The sequence below is a fragment of the Folsomia candida genome, unplaced genomic scaffold (assembly GCF_002217175.1).
Source record: "Folsomia candida strain VU population unplaced genomic scaffold, ASM221717v1 Fcan01_Sc003, whole genome shotgun sequence".
Taxonomy (NCBI): Eukaryota; Metazoa; Arthropoda; class Collembola; order Entomobryomorpha; family Isotomidae; genus Folsomia; species Folsomia candida.
Window position 1 is genome coordinate 4,250,415 of NW_019091195.1, and position 15,356 is coordinate 4,265,770.

At 37.8% G+C, this 15,356-nt stretch overlaps 3 protein-coding genes across 5 annotated transcripts; 1 reads left to right on the top strand and 2 right to left on the bottom strand.

The window, feature by feature from the left end:
- Positions 1–147: 147 nt before the first annotated feature.
- LOC110846640 lies at positions 148–2,131 on the bottom strand. Of its 2 annotated transcripts, none has more exons than XM_022093455.2 (3): positions 1,714–2,131; positions 980–1,604; positions 148–904 (listed from the first exon to the last, which is right to left on the bottom strand). In XM_022093455.2, exons 2-3 carry the CDS (start codon positions 1,362–1,364, stop codon positions 357–359), a joined length of 933 nt encoding a protein of 310 aa, XP_021949147.1. In that variant the 5' UTR covers positions 1,365–1,604; positions 1,714–2,131; the 3' UTR covers positions 148–356. The 2 variants fall into 2 exon arrangements, with proteins under 2 accessions (XP_021949147.1, XP_035705376.1); XM_035849483.1 differs by lacking the exon at positions 1,714–2,131 and having other exon boundaries at positions 980–1,338; positions 1,439–1,673.
- A 3,391-nt stretch (positions 2,132–5,522) lies between these two features.
- Positions 5,523–8,234, top strand: LOC110846674 (alpha-L-fucosidase). The gene is made up of 12 exons (XM_022093496.2): positions 5,523–5,856; positions 5,939–6,004; positions 6,111–6,136; positions 6,223–6,388; positions 6,474–6,553; positions 6,747–6,907; positions 6,990–7,170; positions 7,238–7,258; positions 7,334–7,453; positions 7,550–7,570; positions 7,652–7,814; positions 7,893–8,234. The coding sequence occupies exons 1-12, from the start codon at positions 5,540–5,542 to the stop codon at positions 8,122–8,124; spliced, it is 1,554 nt and encodes a 517-aa protein (XP_021949188.2). The 5' UTR covers positions 5,523–5,539; the 3' UTR covers positions 8,125–8,234.
- Positions 8,235–9,660: 1,426 nt separating this feature from the next.
- LOC110847644 (cysteine dioxygenase type 1) lies at positions 9,661–10,727 on the bottom strand. 2 transcript variants are annotated; one of them, XM_022094624.2, is made up of 2 exons: positions 10,052–10,727; positions 9,661–9,908 (listed from the first exon to the last, which is right to left on the bottom strand). In XM_022094624.2, exons 1-2 carry the CDS (start codon positions 10,403–10,405, stop codon positions 9,750–9,752), a joined length of 513 nt encoding a protein of 170 aa, XP_021950316.1. In that variant the 5' UTR covers positions 10,406–10,727; the 3' UTR covers positions 9,661–9,749. The 2 variants fall into 2 exon arrangements, with proteins under 2 accessions (XP_021950316.1, XP_021950317.1); XM_022094625.2 differs by having other exon boundaries at positions 9,661–9,976; positions 10,052–10,724.
- Positions 10,728–15,356: the final 4,629 nt, after the last annotated feature.

A 15,356-nucleotide genomic window follows, 5' to 3' on the forward strand; every position in this document is an offset into this window, starting at 1 on the left:
TGATTGATTGAGAAATCTATTTTTTATTGTATGCTTCATTATTATGTATGTAGACCATAATTATCACTACGCTCTACAAATCAACCACGAATGAGCGTGAGAAAAATGAGTGCAGCATTAGCGTATGTACGTACTACTGATATATCCTTTCTTTAAGTACATAAGCATGTACGTATTTACATAGTTGCATTGAACTTTATTGATTTCGTGTAATAATTTTACAATAAATGCAATCTGCTAAGAAATATAAGTATATACAATATTTACAATAATACTATTCGGCAATGGAGTATTGTTGATTATACCTTCATATACTCACATACGCAATTTGGTTACATCATCACTAAATGAACTAACTAATTTATTTTTGCTCGTGGTTTACACTTTCCATCTTTGACGTCATAACTAGAAGCGCACTGTCTCCTTTGAATCACTGAATCAAACGTTAGAAAAGCAACTTCCGACTCATCATCGTCGTTACTAATGTCAGAATGTAAAACATTGTTTCGATTAATATCTTTCGAGATTTTGATTTTCTGCAATTTTCCATGTTTTTCCTTTGATTTTTTCCCATGCAGCTCTGTCGAGTACTTGGGCGAGACTGTGGTTGTCTTCACGTGAGAAAAAAACTGGTTCAACAAATCATCTTCGTCAATGTTCTGGTCATTATGGTCGCTCAGAATAAGGTCGTCAGGAACTGGAACGGACTCGAGAACAAGAGCATCGTCTAGTCGATACCCCTCTTGGTTCGTATTTGAAATCTCGTCCGACTTGCCATCTGCATTCGGTTGATCTACATTTCTCCACAAGTCGATGGGATTCTGGAATCTAAGTTGATTTGGGAGTTTTGACGCTGAGGGGCGGCGGTTGTACGATCTAGGACGACCCTGTAGCCCAGTGGTTGCTGTGAAGTGAGACATTGATGGTTATAAAAGTGTTCACGATTTTCATCCAATATAGTTAAAATTATGATACTTACGTTGAAATGCAATTGCATCAGTGGATTCCTCTTTGTCAAAATTTCCAGCATCCTTTTCACTATGTTTAACCCTGTGCCACAAGGGATACCTGCTGGCTCGACTGAGGCGAGGACCATTGAAATCTCTCGGGTCAAATATTAGTGCATCATTTTGATAATCTTCACTCGACAATGCGTCACTCAGACTTGAACGAATTCGATACTCGTTAGAATTTGCAATAGGTGAAGCGCCAATGCTTGTAATTAATAATATTAAAACTGCACTTGTAAAAATACACGCTCCTGAAGACTCCATTTTCTTGTGGTACTGTATGTATTTGCAATGTGTATGAAATAATCTAAGTAATAAGTTGTTCACTCTAGTAATCAAAAACCAAAACCGCATTGGTTGTCACATCCGGCGTAATTAGGATTGTGTTGGATTATGCTTTATTATATTTAACTACAAGTTTGACACACCTTGTTCAGTTTTCATTTCACATTGACTGATGCGAGTTTTCTTGTCCTATCCTAGTACACGCCACGCTGCTAGACTTGTTGGTTGCCAAAAAAGCAGAATGTTTACGCAAATCCACCAAGTCCAGTTCTTTTCAACTCTGTCACAGTTTTTTTGTTGCTTCTTGTCCTACGACAGAATAATGATGTGCAAATTGATTATTTGTTTTACGATTTCTAGGAATATAATTTGTATTTTTGCATTCAAAGCAGTTTTACAATCAATTATTTGTGATTACTGTCACATTCGCAAATTGTCCATCAAGTCTTCACGAAGTTGGAGATGAGCTGATGCTTGTGCAATTTACATTTGCATACATAGGCACATATACGGTGGTAAATCTATATGAAAACCACAAGAGTCTTGTGATGTTAGAAATTTCAAGTGAGGATAAGACTTCTGTGAGAGAAAAATCTACTTTTTTGGCATTATTATTATTATTATAACCGAATGAATCATAGGACGACTGAAGAGTAAATCGCGTGTCATGCATCTTTATTATACACGTAGTATTGACGTGATTATTCGGGGTGATGGAAATCCCAACGTTAGTTACTTGAGGATATATCAAGCATGATGACTAGAAGATGGGTTTTAGAGTTTACCAATTTATACCAATACCAATACCAATACTAGTATACCAATTTATTTATTACATTATTTTCAAGTAATAAGAATAAAAGTGATGACAAGATGATGTATTACCCTGAACATTTGATTTTCATGGTGAATATTTCCATACCGTGACTTCTTTCAACGCAATTGAGAGTAGACCAAACTTCGGAATTTTTGGGCAGATAATGACTGTCCTGTTGCCAAAACCTGTTTTCACAGTTTATCTCATTTTAGGGCCAGTCTATGAGCATCACAGATTTCTCATGCGAAGTTTTGTAATTTTCTCGTAAAATTATATATGTTGATAATTAATGCAATAAGTGAATCCTATGAGTGGCACACCATACGTATAAGAATATAGGCATATAGAAGCGTTTTATTTTAAATTGCGACTTTATTGTGAGTATCACTTTGTATATTTAAGTAATGGCTGTTTGCAAGAAATTTTACAAAAGTAATCAAGCCAAGTCTTATGTAAATACGTAGCTGAAGTACGTGCATTCAAAAATTGTGCACATTTACCTATGTTGGTCACTATTCTATAAAACATGTTTTAAAAAATCCAATTCCCGAGAAGCGATGCATTTCTCCTCAGAATTTATTACTTTCAGTTTCACTGAAGTTTTTCCTTCTCGTAACATCGTGGCTTGTAAACCAGAGATTTAAAGCTGCAACATCAGCATGCTAATTCCGCTTTTTTTGTGTATGAAGCTGGGCCGGGCGCAGGTGTGCATGCAAATAAACCTCAAGCCTTTTAACGCACTTAATGTGTTTGAAATTCTATTTATCGTACCTCAGAGGTTCGGAGGTTCCCCTCTCGCTCTTTCTCGCGTTTGAACCCCAGGCTGCGGAACTGGTTGAGTACTCTCAAATGTGCACTTGGTTTATTAGACACACACGTTGCGTAAATTCAATTTGTATTGTATTAACTCTCTGGATTTGTATGTAAGCCATTAAATATTCTGAATCTCGAGTTCGTATACTGCCCAGCTCGAGCAAGATTTTTGTATAATTTGGTAACATAGCATAGTGCCATGTGGCAAAGTCGACTTCGAGCGGCCGAAACATTTTAAGTTGTGTAGAGCAGAAGTGTAAAGATTGCTGGTTATCAGCCTGAAAATGCCCCCCCCCCCTTCTCGCATGTTCTTAAATGTGAAGGGCCATATCTTAAGTCTGGAGTATTCTAAAGTTTCAATAACTTTGCCATTAGAATATGCATTGTTTATCGATTACAAAAGCAATCCCTCTTGGAGAAAATTACTTTTGATCCGTTTTAAACGCCACAGTCGATTATTACAAATATGGTAAATTTGTAGCCGGACAGTTTAAAGTATTTTTACTGCTCTAAATTGATTTTGCGATATCGTGCATCATGTGGAAGTGTATTTTATTTTCTTTCTATTTGCAATTTGTTTATTTGATTCATCTGCATCGTGCATATTACACACGATACAACAAGAGCGTATTTCCAGCTTGGTGTAATATACAGCTTGTAACATAATTGGATCAATAGGTTAGACAAACACTGTTTACGTACAATCAGTATTTACACATTCCATCGTGTTATTTTGGTCTACAGTGATAATCTTTTAGTAGCTCATGCACGGTATAAATTTTCCCCAAAAAGTGACAGATAACTGAGCAGCTTGAAATCATAAACTGATTAGTTCCTGATATTTACGCTGATGATTGTATGTATCTTCTTTGTGGGGTGGCCAGGCTACTCATTAATAGAGTAGACTGATGATTGCTAATTGAACAAGGGGACAAGGCTTGGATTGGGCAGAGCGTAGAAAATAAATACAGGTCGAACACGACGATGATATTTCAATAACATTGAAATCCATATGTGGAATTCAATTTTGCCTCAATGAGTTCATGTTCCGGATCCGAAGTGAATTGTTTGTGGTGGAAGCTTTTGGCAGATGAAGTTCAGCGGACAACGACATTGGTTCAAGGCGACTTGATAAACCGAGTCAGAACATTTGATTGCCGTTGTCATTTGTGGGTTTGACTTATTTAGTTTTCAGATTGACATTGTTTTACTATCTATTTAAACCAGTCCTCATTCTCGGGCAGCTCGTTCGGGGAGAAATTGCAATTAGTGATTGAAATGCATGGGGAATTCCGGCCTAAAATAAATGATACGTTGTGCATACTTTTATTTCCTATTAACATGAATATTTATGTAGAGCAAATGTATGTATTTATATTCAATTATGAATTCATGTAGATATATAGCTAAAAGGTGAGCAATATTGAATGTAATTATAATTATCAGGTTCACTCAAAGTAATAATAAGTATTTTCCAGTAATAAGTATTTCATTTAATATTACTTACATAGTAAGTAAATAGCACTTACAAATGTTTGGGACTACATGTGGATAAACCATGCCTTAGTTTTAGTTATTGGAAGGACTTAAATTGGAATTCAATTTTCAAATTTCAGCGATAAATTCTGTTTTTGCTTTCCATTTCACTCTCAAATGAGTATTTGCAAACTTTCATAATCTTCAATATCCGCACGAAACTTGCTGGATTGCTCTCAGCCCAGTACGTATTTATTCGTTTGCAATTTGGATGGGCAAACAGTCTGAAATGTACACAGATTATCCCAACTTTGAGATGAAGGGAAGATTTGTCCCATGCTCGTGAGAGGTCTTATCTCCAACACGCAAACGGAATCTGTGTGGTTATGAAGAAATATACATTCGGCTCGGCTTGTTCTGTAATGAAATTCGAAATTGTGATAGGCCAAGGGCTTATCTTACTGCCTGCTGTTGCTAACTGTGTCGACGCACGGTGATGCAATGTACACCAGCAAATCCTCCATTTAGTTGGGACTTAACTTTGACGAGGCAAAATTTCTCAACAGCGAGGATTTGTCTTTGCAAGCCGCCTTTACTGGGACGTGAGTGCACACATCAAATAAATGATGAGCCTCATATTTCAATATGCCAACTTGTAAATCTGTTGAAATTGTGGAGATCTCGAACGCGATCATGATTATCAGCAAGTACAGGATTTTCGCTACAAACAAATGTTATAACCGATGACGTATGAATTGCTAACATGCGTGAAGAATCATTAACCTTTATAAGTAAACATTTTGCAACAATTCTCAAGTTATACACATTTGATTACAGTCTCACGGTTTCCTGTTCAGATGAGTGGTCACGCCAGGGCATAGGCATTAGTGAAGTTACTATATGTACATATCTTTACATATTATGAACCAATTATAAATGACATTTGTATAACAATATGTACATACGTATGGGTGAGATATGTATTCATATGCATTGGGCTGCTCATATGCAACTAAAATTATCCATTATGTATCAACACACGCCTGAGTTGGTTAAGTAACTGGACCTGTCAAAGTATTAAATAAACATGCACTCATAATGTCAACTGCCTGGTATATAAAGTCAAGTTGGACAGTCCATGTGCAGTAGATTTGACATTGTGAAACGAATAACAAGAAATAATTCCATCAAAATGGAGAAAAAATTAACCGTGTGTTTCCCATTAGCAATATTTCTTATTATAGCACTTGCTCACGGCAAGGGAAACTTCAAGTCGTACAATAATGAAGAACGACAACGATTTTTGCAACAAAATTATCATAATGAGATTGACTCCCTAGATTTACATGAAAAACCGGTGATGAACTCCAAACAAAAAGATATCACAGTTTCTGAAGCCAACCCTCGTTGGGACCCAACATGGGAATCTATTGATTCGAGACCATTGCCTGCGTGGTAATTATTTATTTTCATGAACACATAATTAATTTACATAAGTCGTTCTATATGCAGTGGTATATTTTCTCTCATCGTTTAGGTACGATCAAAGTAAAATCGGTATATTTATTCACTGGGGAGTGTACAGCGTTCCTGGGGTTGAAAGGTATATAAACTATTAAAGTAATTATTATAGTTTACAGCGAGTACAGCGAGTACAGCGAATTATTATAATAATATAATATAATATAATATAATATAATATTGACCAGCGAGTGGTTTTGGAAGACTTGGACAGGTATGAACTTTCGTGATTGAGCTAATTTAAATTTGAGATCATCAATGATCATTATTTTCGACGACTTCATACACATATTAATTCAGACAAGCGACCAGAATGTGTGGAATTCATGGAAGCCAATTACAAGCCCAACTTCACTTATCAGGAATTTGCACCCGAGTTTACTGCAGAATTTTATGACCCATCCGCCTGGGCAGACTTATTCGCCAGGTCAGGAGCTAAATACGTGGTTCTAACTTCAAAACACCAGTAAGCTCTTATACATAGTTTGTAATATACAATATCTCCAAAAGGTCCGGCATCATTAAATTTTGCATGCACTATGTAATATTAGTGAAGGTTACACCCTCTGGCCATCCTTGTATTCGTTCAGTTGGAATGCCCAAGACGTAGGACCACATAGGGATGTTTTGGGTAAGTACAGAAGGTTGAGTAAAAGTCAAGTGATTGGAATTGCATAATGGAATAATCTATATTTGCATTAGTATATTGTTCAATGAGCTGCATACATAATCGTTTTGATTATTATCTATCTACTTAATGATGAAGTATCCATTTTGTACTTGTTTTTGTGCTTGGGTAAACACGTTGTATTTTTAATTTTAAGGGGATCTCGCAAACGCAATAAGAACCAACACATCCCTAAAATTCGGACTCTACCATTCGTTATATGAGTGGTACAATCCCCTTTGGATGCGAGATAGAGACAACAACCACTCGACGTCTGATTTTGTCAACTTCAAGATAAAGCCAGAAATGTATGAAATTGTGAGTAAACAAACATATCGATCATTATTGAAAAATATCAACCAGGAAAATACTCTAATCAGCACTAATTTTGGTGGAATAGGTTAATAAGTATCAACCTGAAATATTTTGGTCTGATGGCGAGTGGGAGGCACCGGACACGTATTGGGGATCCCTTGAATTCATAGCTTGGCTCTACAATGACAGTCCCGTCAAAGATACGGTTGTAACTAACGACAGATGGGGACATGAAACCCTTTGCAACCACGGAGGATATTACACTTGTACTAAAGTTTCTTATATTTAGTTTATTTGGGGGTGAAAATTTTAACGTTTATTGATCAAAAATAGGTACCGATCGCTACAACCCAGGTACATAAATACATCTACTTGTACCTCCCGAAAACTTTTGAAGGTAGAAATAAATATCTCGTTAAATTTTTGTAGGTACTCTTCAACCTCACAAATGGGAAAATTGCATGACTTTGGACAAAGAATCGTGGGGCTTCAGACGAAATGCGAAGATTGAGGATTATCTCACTCCAGAAGAACTAATGACAACAATTGGTGAGTTTCTAACTTTAACTGGAAAACCGTAAGAATCCTACAGCTTTGCAGCATCAACTGAAGTAAAATATTATATAAATGTAAATTGTGTTACAGTGGAAAGTGTTTCGTGCGGAGGTAACGTGCAACTCTGAGAACTACTTAATAAGTTTTTAGCAAACAGAGGTTTACCCTAGTTCCCTCGGTGTCGATTTTCAGGAAATGTTCTTGTTAACGTTGGACCAACACGGGAGGGCATGATCCCAACGATCCAACAAGAAAGATTGTTACAAATGGGGGAGTGGTTGGGGGTTAATGGAGAAGCAATTTACAACTCTGTGCCCTGGTTGTACCAAAATGACACGCTTACTCCAGGGGTGTGGTAAATGAACCAATCAATAGACTGCTGCTACACATGCTATATATTTTACTACTACGTATTTTCTTATTTATAAAATAGGTACACAGCAAGTCCTGATGGAAGCCGGGTTTACGCAATGATGACCAGTTGGCCTGGTCAAAGTGTTCGATTGGGAGCGGTCGATATTACAATTGCTAGCACGGTGACGCTTCTGGGTACCCAAGGAGTTTTGGTTTGGCAAAATACTTCTCCTGGAATCACGGTCACAATGCCACGGCTTGATGACAACACGTCAAAGTGGGTGTGGACACTAGTTATAACCACACCATAGCAGACACATATCTACTTGAAATTACATGACGACATTTACATAATACACAAACTGCATTAAAAATATACTTAAATATGTTCAAGTTTAATAAATAATTCGAATTCTGATCATCGCAAGCTGTACATATCAGTTTAACACGAATAACATCGCAAAGTACATAGGATCAAGATCAAAAGGGGAATAGCACACGAATGCACCAAGGAAATGATCCGAAATTCGGCAAAGGGTGAAATAAGCTGACACCCACCCGCAGACAAAGAACCCTTTGCTTTCTCATTTCCTTTATGACTTCCTTATCGCTTGCCTTGCTCACATTACTCACATAGTTTACTTACTTTGCTCCTGAACTCTACTGCGAGCAATAATTTGAGATATGCCTTTTGCAAGTTTGCTGGCTGTGTCGACGAAAATCATTCATCAAATCAAAGTAAATATCCTTCAGCTCCCAGCTCTGTTTATTAATATTAAATCACAGAATCAGTAAGATGCAGCTTTGGAGGCGGAGAGATAGGAAACTCATAATAACTTGTCTGAATAATAATTCCATCATCACGGCACGGATAGATTGTACCAAAGTTTCTGCAACCCTTTCCCATATTTTTCCTGCACTTTATAAGAGTTGCACTATTAATATTAATATTTTCTTTGCCACGCAATGACTCTGCTGTCGGTGTTGCTCATGTGAATTGATTACTAAAACTTGTCATTAGCATGGAATAATTTTTCTATTAGTTCATTTATCACTCGGGCTGCGGATCGTTCTACTCTCTTTGCTTTTGTTATTATTACAGACCATGTAACTTGGCGGAATGTCCGTCCCTCAAAGCGCTATCCTTGCAGGGAAGGTGTTTGTATTTCTTTTGGGAATGAACTACATACATACTTGCACAATGAACTGATGATGCGTTATTTCAAACACGTAAAGGGAAACATGTTCCAGTCCAACCGTGAGTTTTCATTCTCGAGAGCTGGAAAGTTTTGGTCTGCTGCGGCAAGAAAACTGAAAAAATTGGAGGACGAAGTATTGACAAACAGTACACACATACATCCAAGTTGGGCCGTTGTTGGTGTAACTAATTCCTTGTACTACATATACGAATAAAATAGCGAATTCTCGTCGCTGGTCTGTGGAACATGCATGGTTTCTCCTAGAGAGCGGTCAAGTATTGTTATTCTGGGTCTGCCGGATTGGTAGTGTGGACAATCTGTTATTTGCTGTCAAAATAACACGACTTGTCCATTCTCTTTGTGACCACCACCAAGACAGCAAATGCATTCCGCTTTCACTCAACAAACACAGATATGATCGTGAAGCTTTCACATGAGTTTCTCCGTTCAGCACTGCTGCGGGTCCTCTACTGATCAAAGAGTATCGAGTTATTATTTCCTATTCGTATACGATGACTGGCACTACTGCTTGACTTTTGTAATCAGAAGTATCAAAATCCATAAGCAAGTATATAACGTGTGAAAGTAATGCCACGAGGTCTCATAATTGGTATGATGTATATAAATATACAGACGTCGAGCAAGATGCATACTTCAGTACAGTATTTTATCCGTATTTTATTCTGACATACTTCTTGTTGTATCGTCAACATATATGTATTTGCAAAGTTTCGCTACTATTCTCTTTTTCCATATTTCGACCAGAAGGTAACCTCACACTTGGTTTTATGGCTCGTTTTCCCATCAAATGTGTGGCATGATCTAATTGGTGGGATGTAGAGATGGAGACTGGCCGCTTGTTCGGTTTTACTAGCATTTTCCATCTGGTGAAGTCCCTGCTTGTCGGACATGTAGTATACCTTATTCAGATTCAAATTCTTTTTCGACGTTTCATGATTCCCGACTAGACATATATATTATGGAATCATAAAGTAAATGTGCATATATGTATAGTAAATAATAATTATTAAGGGTTTACCTTGTTATCTTTGCTCTCGGGCCAGGCGAATCTCACTTCTGAAAGGATGCCTTGAAGGATTTTCATGAAGCAGTGGGAACCGGAATGGTCATGAATCGGCGATCCCGTGTACCCTTCACCCTCACTCCAACACACGAGAACCAGATCATATTTGCCATTCCCTTCGTCAACCAGATTTTTCGTGTAAGGGCACTTGGCGTAGTTGGCGAGCCTATTCCAATCGCGAGGATCGCTTTTGCTCATTAGATCTTCGACGTGTTCGATATTTACGTCGTTTGTGCTGAAGGCCTCGCGTAAATGCAGAATTAATTCGTCCAATGAGTTAATTAATGGTTCAGAATGGTCAGTAGACATTTTGTTGGACACGGCTGAAGGCGTCGTCTCAAACTTGTTTTAAAAGTGAGGTGCTAACAGGGATAATGGTTTACATAAATAAAAGCAAAATACAGAATACTACAAAAACCTCAGAAAATTATATCATTATTTTCAGAGAGTGTTGAATTACTAGTGGTTTAGCAAAGACTAATAATTTCATAATTTTGTCGATATTCGTGTGTTGCAAAAAAATTTATATCAATCACACGTATCACTGACTGTTTATCAAGTGTAAGTTATGCAAGTTAGGGATTATATTAAAGAGATTAGCAGCGTACAAACTAATCCTAAGTATACAGTGTTTTTCTTTCAACCTAGAAGGTTCAACAGATAATGTGGTCTATCTCTTCTCCATTACCCTGACTGATTATGATAAGTATTCGATGAAACAGCTGCATTGGATTTAGAATTTCGTCGTCATTAAGCGGATAAGGCTATTAAAGTTAGAATATGATCACGCTATGGTCCAACCAATACTATGTATATAAGTATTTAAGTATGTACATGTAAGCTAAGTAGCTTAAGATTTCCATCAGATTGTAAGTCAGGGACATGTAGGTAGTTATTTATCTTCAAAATTATTAGTACCTATTTTCTGTGCACACATATTTATGTATTTTGTATCCATATTATCGTCGGTCACTGATATCTGCTTGCGCATCACAGAGCAAGCAGCAGTTCAGAGAAAGTATACAACGGAACATTTTGTGTGGGATTTTATGACCAGAATGAATCACGTTCATGGGCTATTCGTACATGGACGTGTTTCACCACCACGTCTGCATATAACGTCGTGTATTGAATTGAGAGGATGACGATGAGCCAAAGAATGGAGTGCAAGAATGAGACCGATTTGATTAAAGTGGGGATGGGAATATGGAGACGGAGGGTGAGTGAACAATGAGCACAATCCAATGGAATAGATTTAGAAAACACATGTAAAATTCAGTAAATGGTTGTGCTCGACATCACTTTTTCACCCACTGCATGCAACCCATCTGATACTTTCACGGTAACGAATCCAGTTTCTCTCCAGCATTCGATCCCGTTGTAGAGAAATTTGTGATGCAGCTACATATTTCCACCCCCTCAATCGAATCGTCGTCAGTGCACTCATTCCGATGGTATTAGTGATGCACTATTGAATTGGACATAATCCAACATTGCCGCAACAGATGCGGCCTTTATTCTACATACTTCGCTTGGATCAATGATACATAAAATCCAGCTCTTACCTTTACTTTTGGGATGGATTACCTACACGCTAAAGTATGTACAGCAATCAATGCAATTCGAAGCAACAAATGCATCGCCGTGGTCTTCCAATATTGATGTAATCTGCTAAAGATGATGCGGAGCGTGCAGTTACATCATTTGTTTGTCAATATTTGGTGAAACTAATCCATTGGAATGAAGCAGAGAGGGGGAAAGTAGGGAGAAATTATGAGAATTATTACATTTGCTCCTTGTTTCCTCGCCAAGACCACACATACATAATCTCGCACTCTTCTTTGCCCTCCACCACCAGCCTCACTTCCACGGAACAGTAAAGGAACCAGAGGAAGTTGGAGAGCTTAGTCAATGAGTAGAAAGCAGTGATGGTGGTGGGGTCTTTCTCTTCCATAATTCTGCCCTTGTCATACTTATACCCATGCCCTAGATTCTACGAAAGCTACGTAGCTCCACGATGTATGGTGGAACTGCTTGTTGCTCTTCAGGAGACGTGGCCCTGGAAGGGAGAAGGATGGTCGCAATGGGATTTCTTATGAATTGCGGGCCAAATAAATGGGATTAGATTGTGCATTATACAATACATTGTGAATGGAAGAACGCCCTCGTGATTCGGTAATGCCTCCGTATTATTTCTGCTATTGAGAGGGATCTCTTTCGCTTAAATGGCATTGAGGAGGAGATGCCGTACACGTTGGGAAGCACGATCGACGCTGAGATGAAAGGGAAACATTTCATAGTTTCATCATCCGTGTTTATGTCCTGGAATGATTTCACTTGTGCAATCAGCCTCATCTGCTCCTTGTGTTGGACCTAAGCCTTCAAGAGTAATGAGAAAAAATGTGATGAATAACTGGGAACGTGAATCGCAAGTAGCTATATGGGCTACATATTTAATAGCAGGAGTTGTCATAGGATGAGTCACCATCGTCGTCTCCAGCAGCCTTGCTTCCATCCATCTTTGTAGATCCCTGGATAGAAAGTCATATAAATGCATAAAGCTGCAGCAGCGTGCACAGTTATAAAATGGTTCGTTGACAATGACACACTGGGGCATTCTATGGCTAGATTACGTAAATAAATAAGGAAATGGAAGGAGAAAGCTTGCTAATTATCGTCGTATTTGTTAACGGCATTTCTTAGGTTGGGAGCATTTGACATTGTCTGTGGAATTAATCTTTGCGTATTTTATTCATTCGGTTGACTTGTCTCACATTGTTTTTATTTTGCAACACTGAACACATAAAAACAATACATAAAGTTTCGCAGTATAACAATAGATTAGATGGCCTGGAGGATGCGAATGGTCATACATAATGCCCTGCCCACCTACGTACATAAATACACATGCTTAAACATGTACACACAGTGGCGATATCAAATGGCAGACTTATCGAATATATTGAAACCCACGGGCAAACTACATATTTATAAAACCTTCAAAGAGCTGGACTTTATTACACGAACGCTTGTTTTGCTTTCACAGAAGCAAGTTGCTTCATAGAATGTGATTTCGAACCCCAAAATGATATACTGCTCCTTTCAGGCAGACGCTGGTACCAGTCGGCCAAGCAAAAGCAAACTATCATCAAAATGCAGAACCTGCCCATTTTAATTCAACACAACAGCGTAAAGTCCCAGTTTCACCAAGTGTAAGGCAGGGCACCTTATTTTCCTCTTCGTCGTCCTCGCTCGATATTGATACGGCGGAACAGGGCGCAAATGGTTAATTTTGCTGGAAGAATTTCCACACGGGGTTCATTCTAAACCACCATTAATCACTCACAACCAAGACCAAGTCATGCTGAAGTGAAAGTGCGGAACTGCAGGAACGTCTGCTATCTCCACGCCAAAGTAGGTCTATCCCATATTCCATAAACTCCAACGGTGTCACTGACTAGGTTAGAGTCCATGTGTGTGTGCTACATTATATGAATCGAAAGAGTAAAGTCAGGGCAATGTGTGGCCCTTGGCTTTCTCTGCAGATTTCACCAAATACGGAAGGTAAACGTCTTGTCAGAGTTGTGCTTGGTGATGAAGATTCAGATTTGATTTCTTTCGGATTCCCAAGAAAGTGACTGATATGCTTCCTTCCCAGATTGCTTGCGATTCTTACGTGAACTTGGGATAAAGTAGGCAGTGTTTTTACCAGGGACATTTTATCTAATGTCTGACATGAGTAATGAACAGATTGTTTTTTGTGGTTGTGCAAAAGGTTTTTTATTATAAAATGTGTTTGCTTTCTTCTCACGCTGTGCACAGGCTTATCCGCATCTGCAACTAAATTCCAACTTTTACCACTGTGCAGCCTACCAGCAGCGAAGCTAATGCAGGAAGGACTAAATCCTCAAAGGGTTGGTGAATGATTGAAAAACTAGAATGATGTCCTGTCCGTGAATTTTAATCTCCAATTTTTCACCACGAGGAGATCATGTTCAAAAACATATTTGCATTCCATGACGGCTGACTCACAATCATTAGTGCCAGGGGGGATGAGATTGGTGAATGTTAAGTGAACATTCCGCACTTGTTCCGCTCAGTATCAGTCATACATACATATACCAAAAAGTACATAACATGCAAGGGTTGGCTATCCAATCATTAGTGTTGATGACCCTTCGATTAATTTACCCTATGCTGCATGGATCTTAAATGTAGCTATGTATGTGCATGCACGATCCGAAATTAATTGTACATACATATATCGTAGTCATATATTTATATATATGCACGAAGTTTGAGCATTTATTTCCCTCCTGTTGCTTGGTCTGTACCTGATTTAATATCCGCTCTCTGGCTTATATACATAAATAAATAAATAGTTGTGCGTAAAACCCTGAATTTGGTTTTCAATTTCATTTATCTCATGGTGCCACTTACTCATTTATTACAACCACCCTCGGCTCGGCTCAAACCCAGCAGCAGTGTGAAAGCTTTCAGGGAAATTAAATTAAGCATCATAAATTAGGGAAACGTAATAAAATTTGCATAAACGAGGGTTAATCGAGTACAATTAAACGTGCTCAAATAGAGTATAATGAAGATTTGACAAATATATTACGATTTTTAGTACAGTTTTAAATCCGTTTAGATAATTCTATTATTTAACTGTTCATTAAGATTCCTTAAACTAGACAAATATATGATATAACTCGAAAAGCTTATGTCAGGGTATTACTACAGCTACTTTATAGTTTGATAATTCCGCATATAGAATTTTATTTTCGTTTGTACCAAATGATCTTTTGGGAAAGGTAGAGATAAGTTTGGTCATCAAAAGAAGAAAATACTTGAACAACATATGATTTAATTAATACTTCTGTGAAGAATATTATTTTTGTTACACAATACAAGATTAGTAGAAACTAGCAGAGACAACAATTTCCCAGAAGAATGCATTTGTATATATGTAATTATAATAGCTACTCCACACATGTTTCTTTTGTCGTGGTTTTGGTGAACACGGAAGGTAAGTATTTTTTCCTGTACTACATTTATTTAGACATTCCACGAAACCTGTGATCTCTGAGAAAAATTGATCTTGTCATTAGTTCAGAGAAAGTTTCTAACAAGAAACTAAACAACCTCGGAATCATGACATGCGAGATTCATTCCTTGAAATTTAACAGCATAATTTGCTTTATTTGAACACGCAATCACTTTCCCCAGTGCATATCGTTCTGTTCATTCTTTTCTATTT

Excerpts from the sequence above, each read along its gene's own strand:
- LOC110846674 (XM_022093496.2), top strand. The coding sequence starts at position 5,540 with ATGTGCAGTAGATTTGACATTGTGAAACGAATAACAAGAAATAATTCC. Across the intron at positions 7,454-7,549 it reads AGAACTAATGACAACAATTG|TGGAAAGTGTTTCGTGCGGA; the intron begins GTGAGTTTCTAA and ends ATTGTGTTACAG. Across the intron at positions 7,815-7,892 it reads ACGCTTACTCCAGGGGTGTG|GTACACAGCAAGTCCTGATG; the intron begins GTAAATGAACCA and ends TTTATAAAATAG.
- LOC110846640 (XM_022093455.2), bottom strand. The coding sequence starts at position 1,364 with ATGCGGTTTTGGTTTTTGATTACTAGAGTGAACAACTTATTACTTAGA. Across the intron at positions 905-979 it reads TGATGCAATTGCATTTCAAC|CAACCACTGGGCTACAGGGT; the intron begins GTAAGTATCATA and ends CTCACTTCACAG.
- LOC110847644 (XM_022094624.2), bottom strand. The coding sequence starts at position 10,405 with ATGTCTACTGACCATTCTGAACCATTAATTAACTCATTGGACGAATTA. Across the intron at positions 9,909-10,051 it reads CCGAGAGCAAAGATAACAAG|GGACTTCACCAGATGGAAAA; the intron begins GTAAACCCTTAA and ends TCCGACAAGCAG.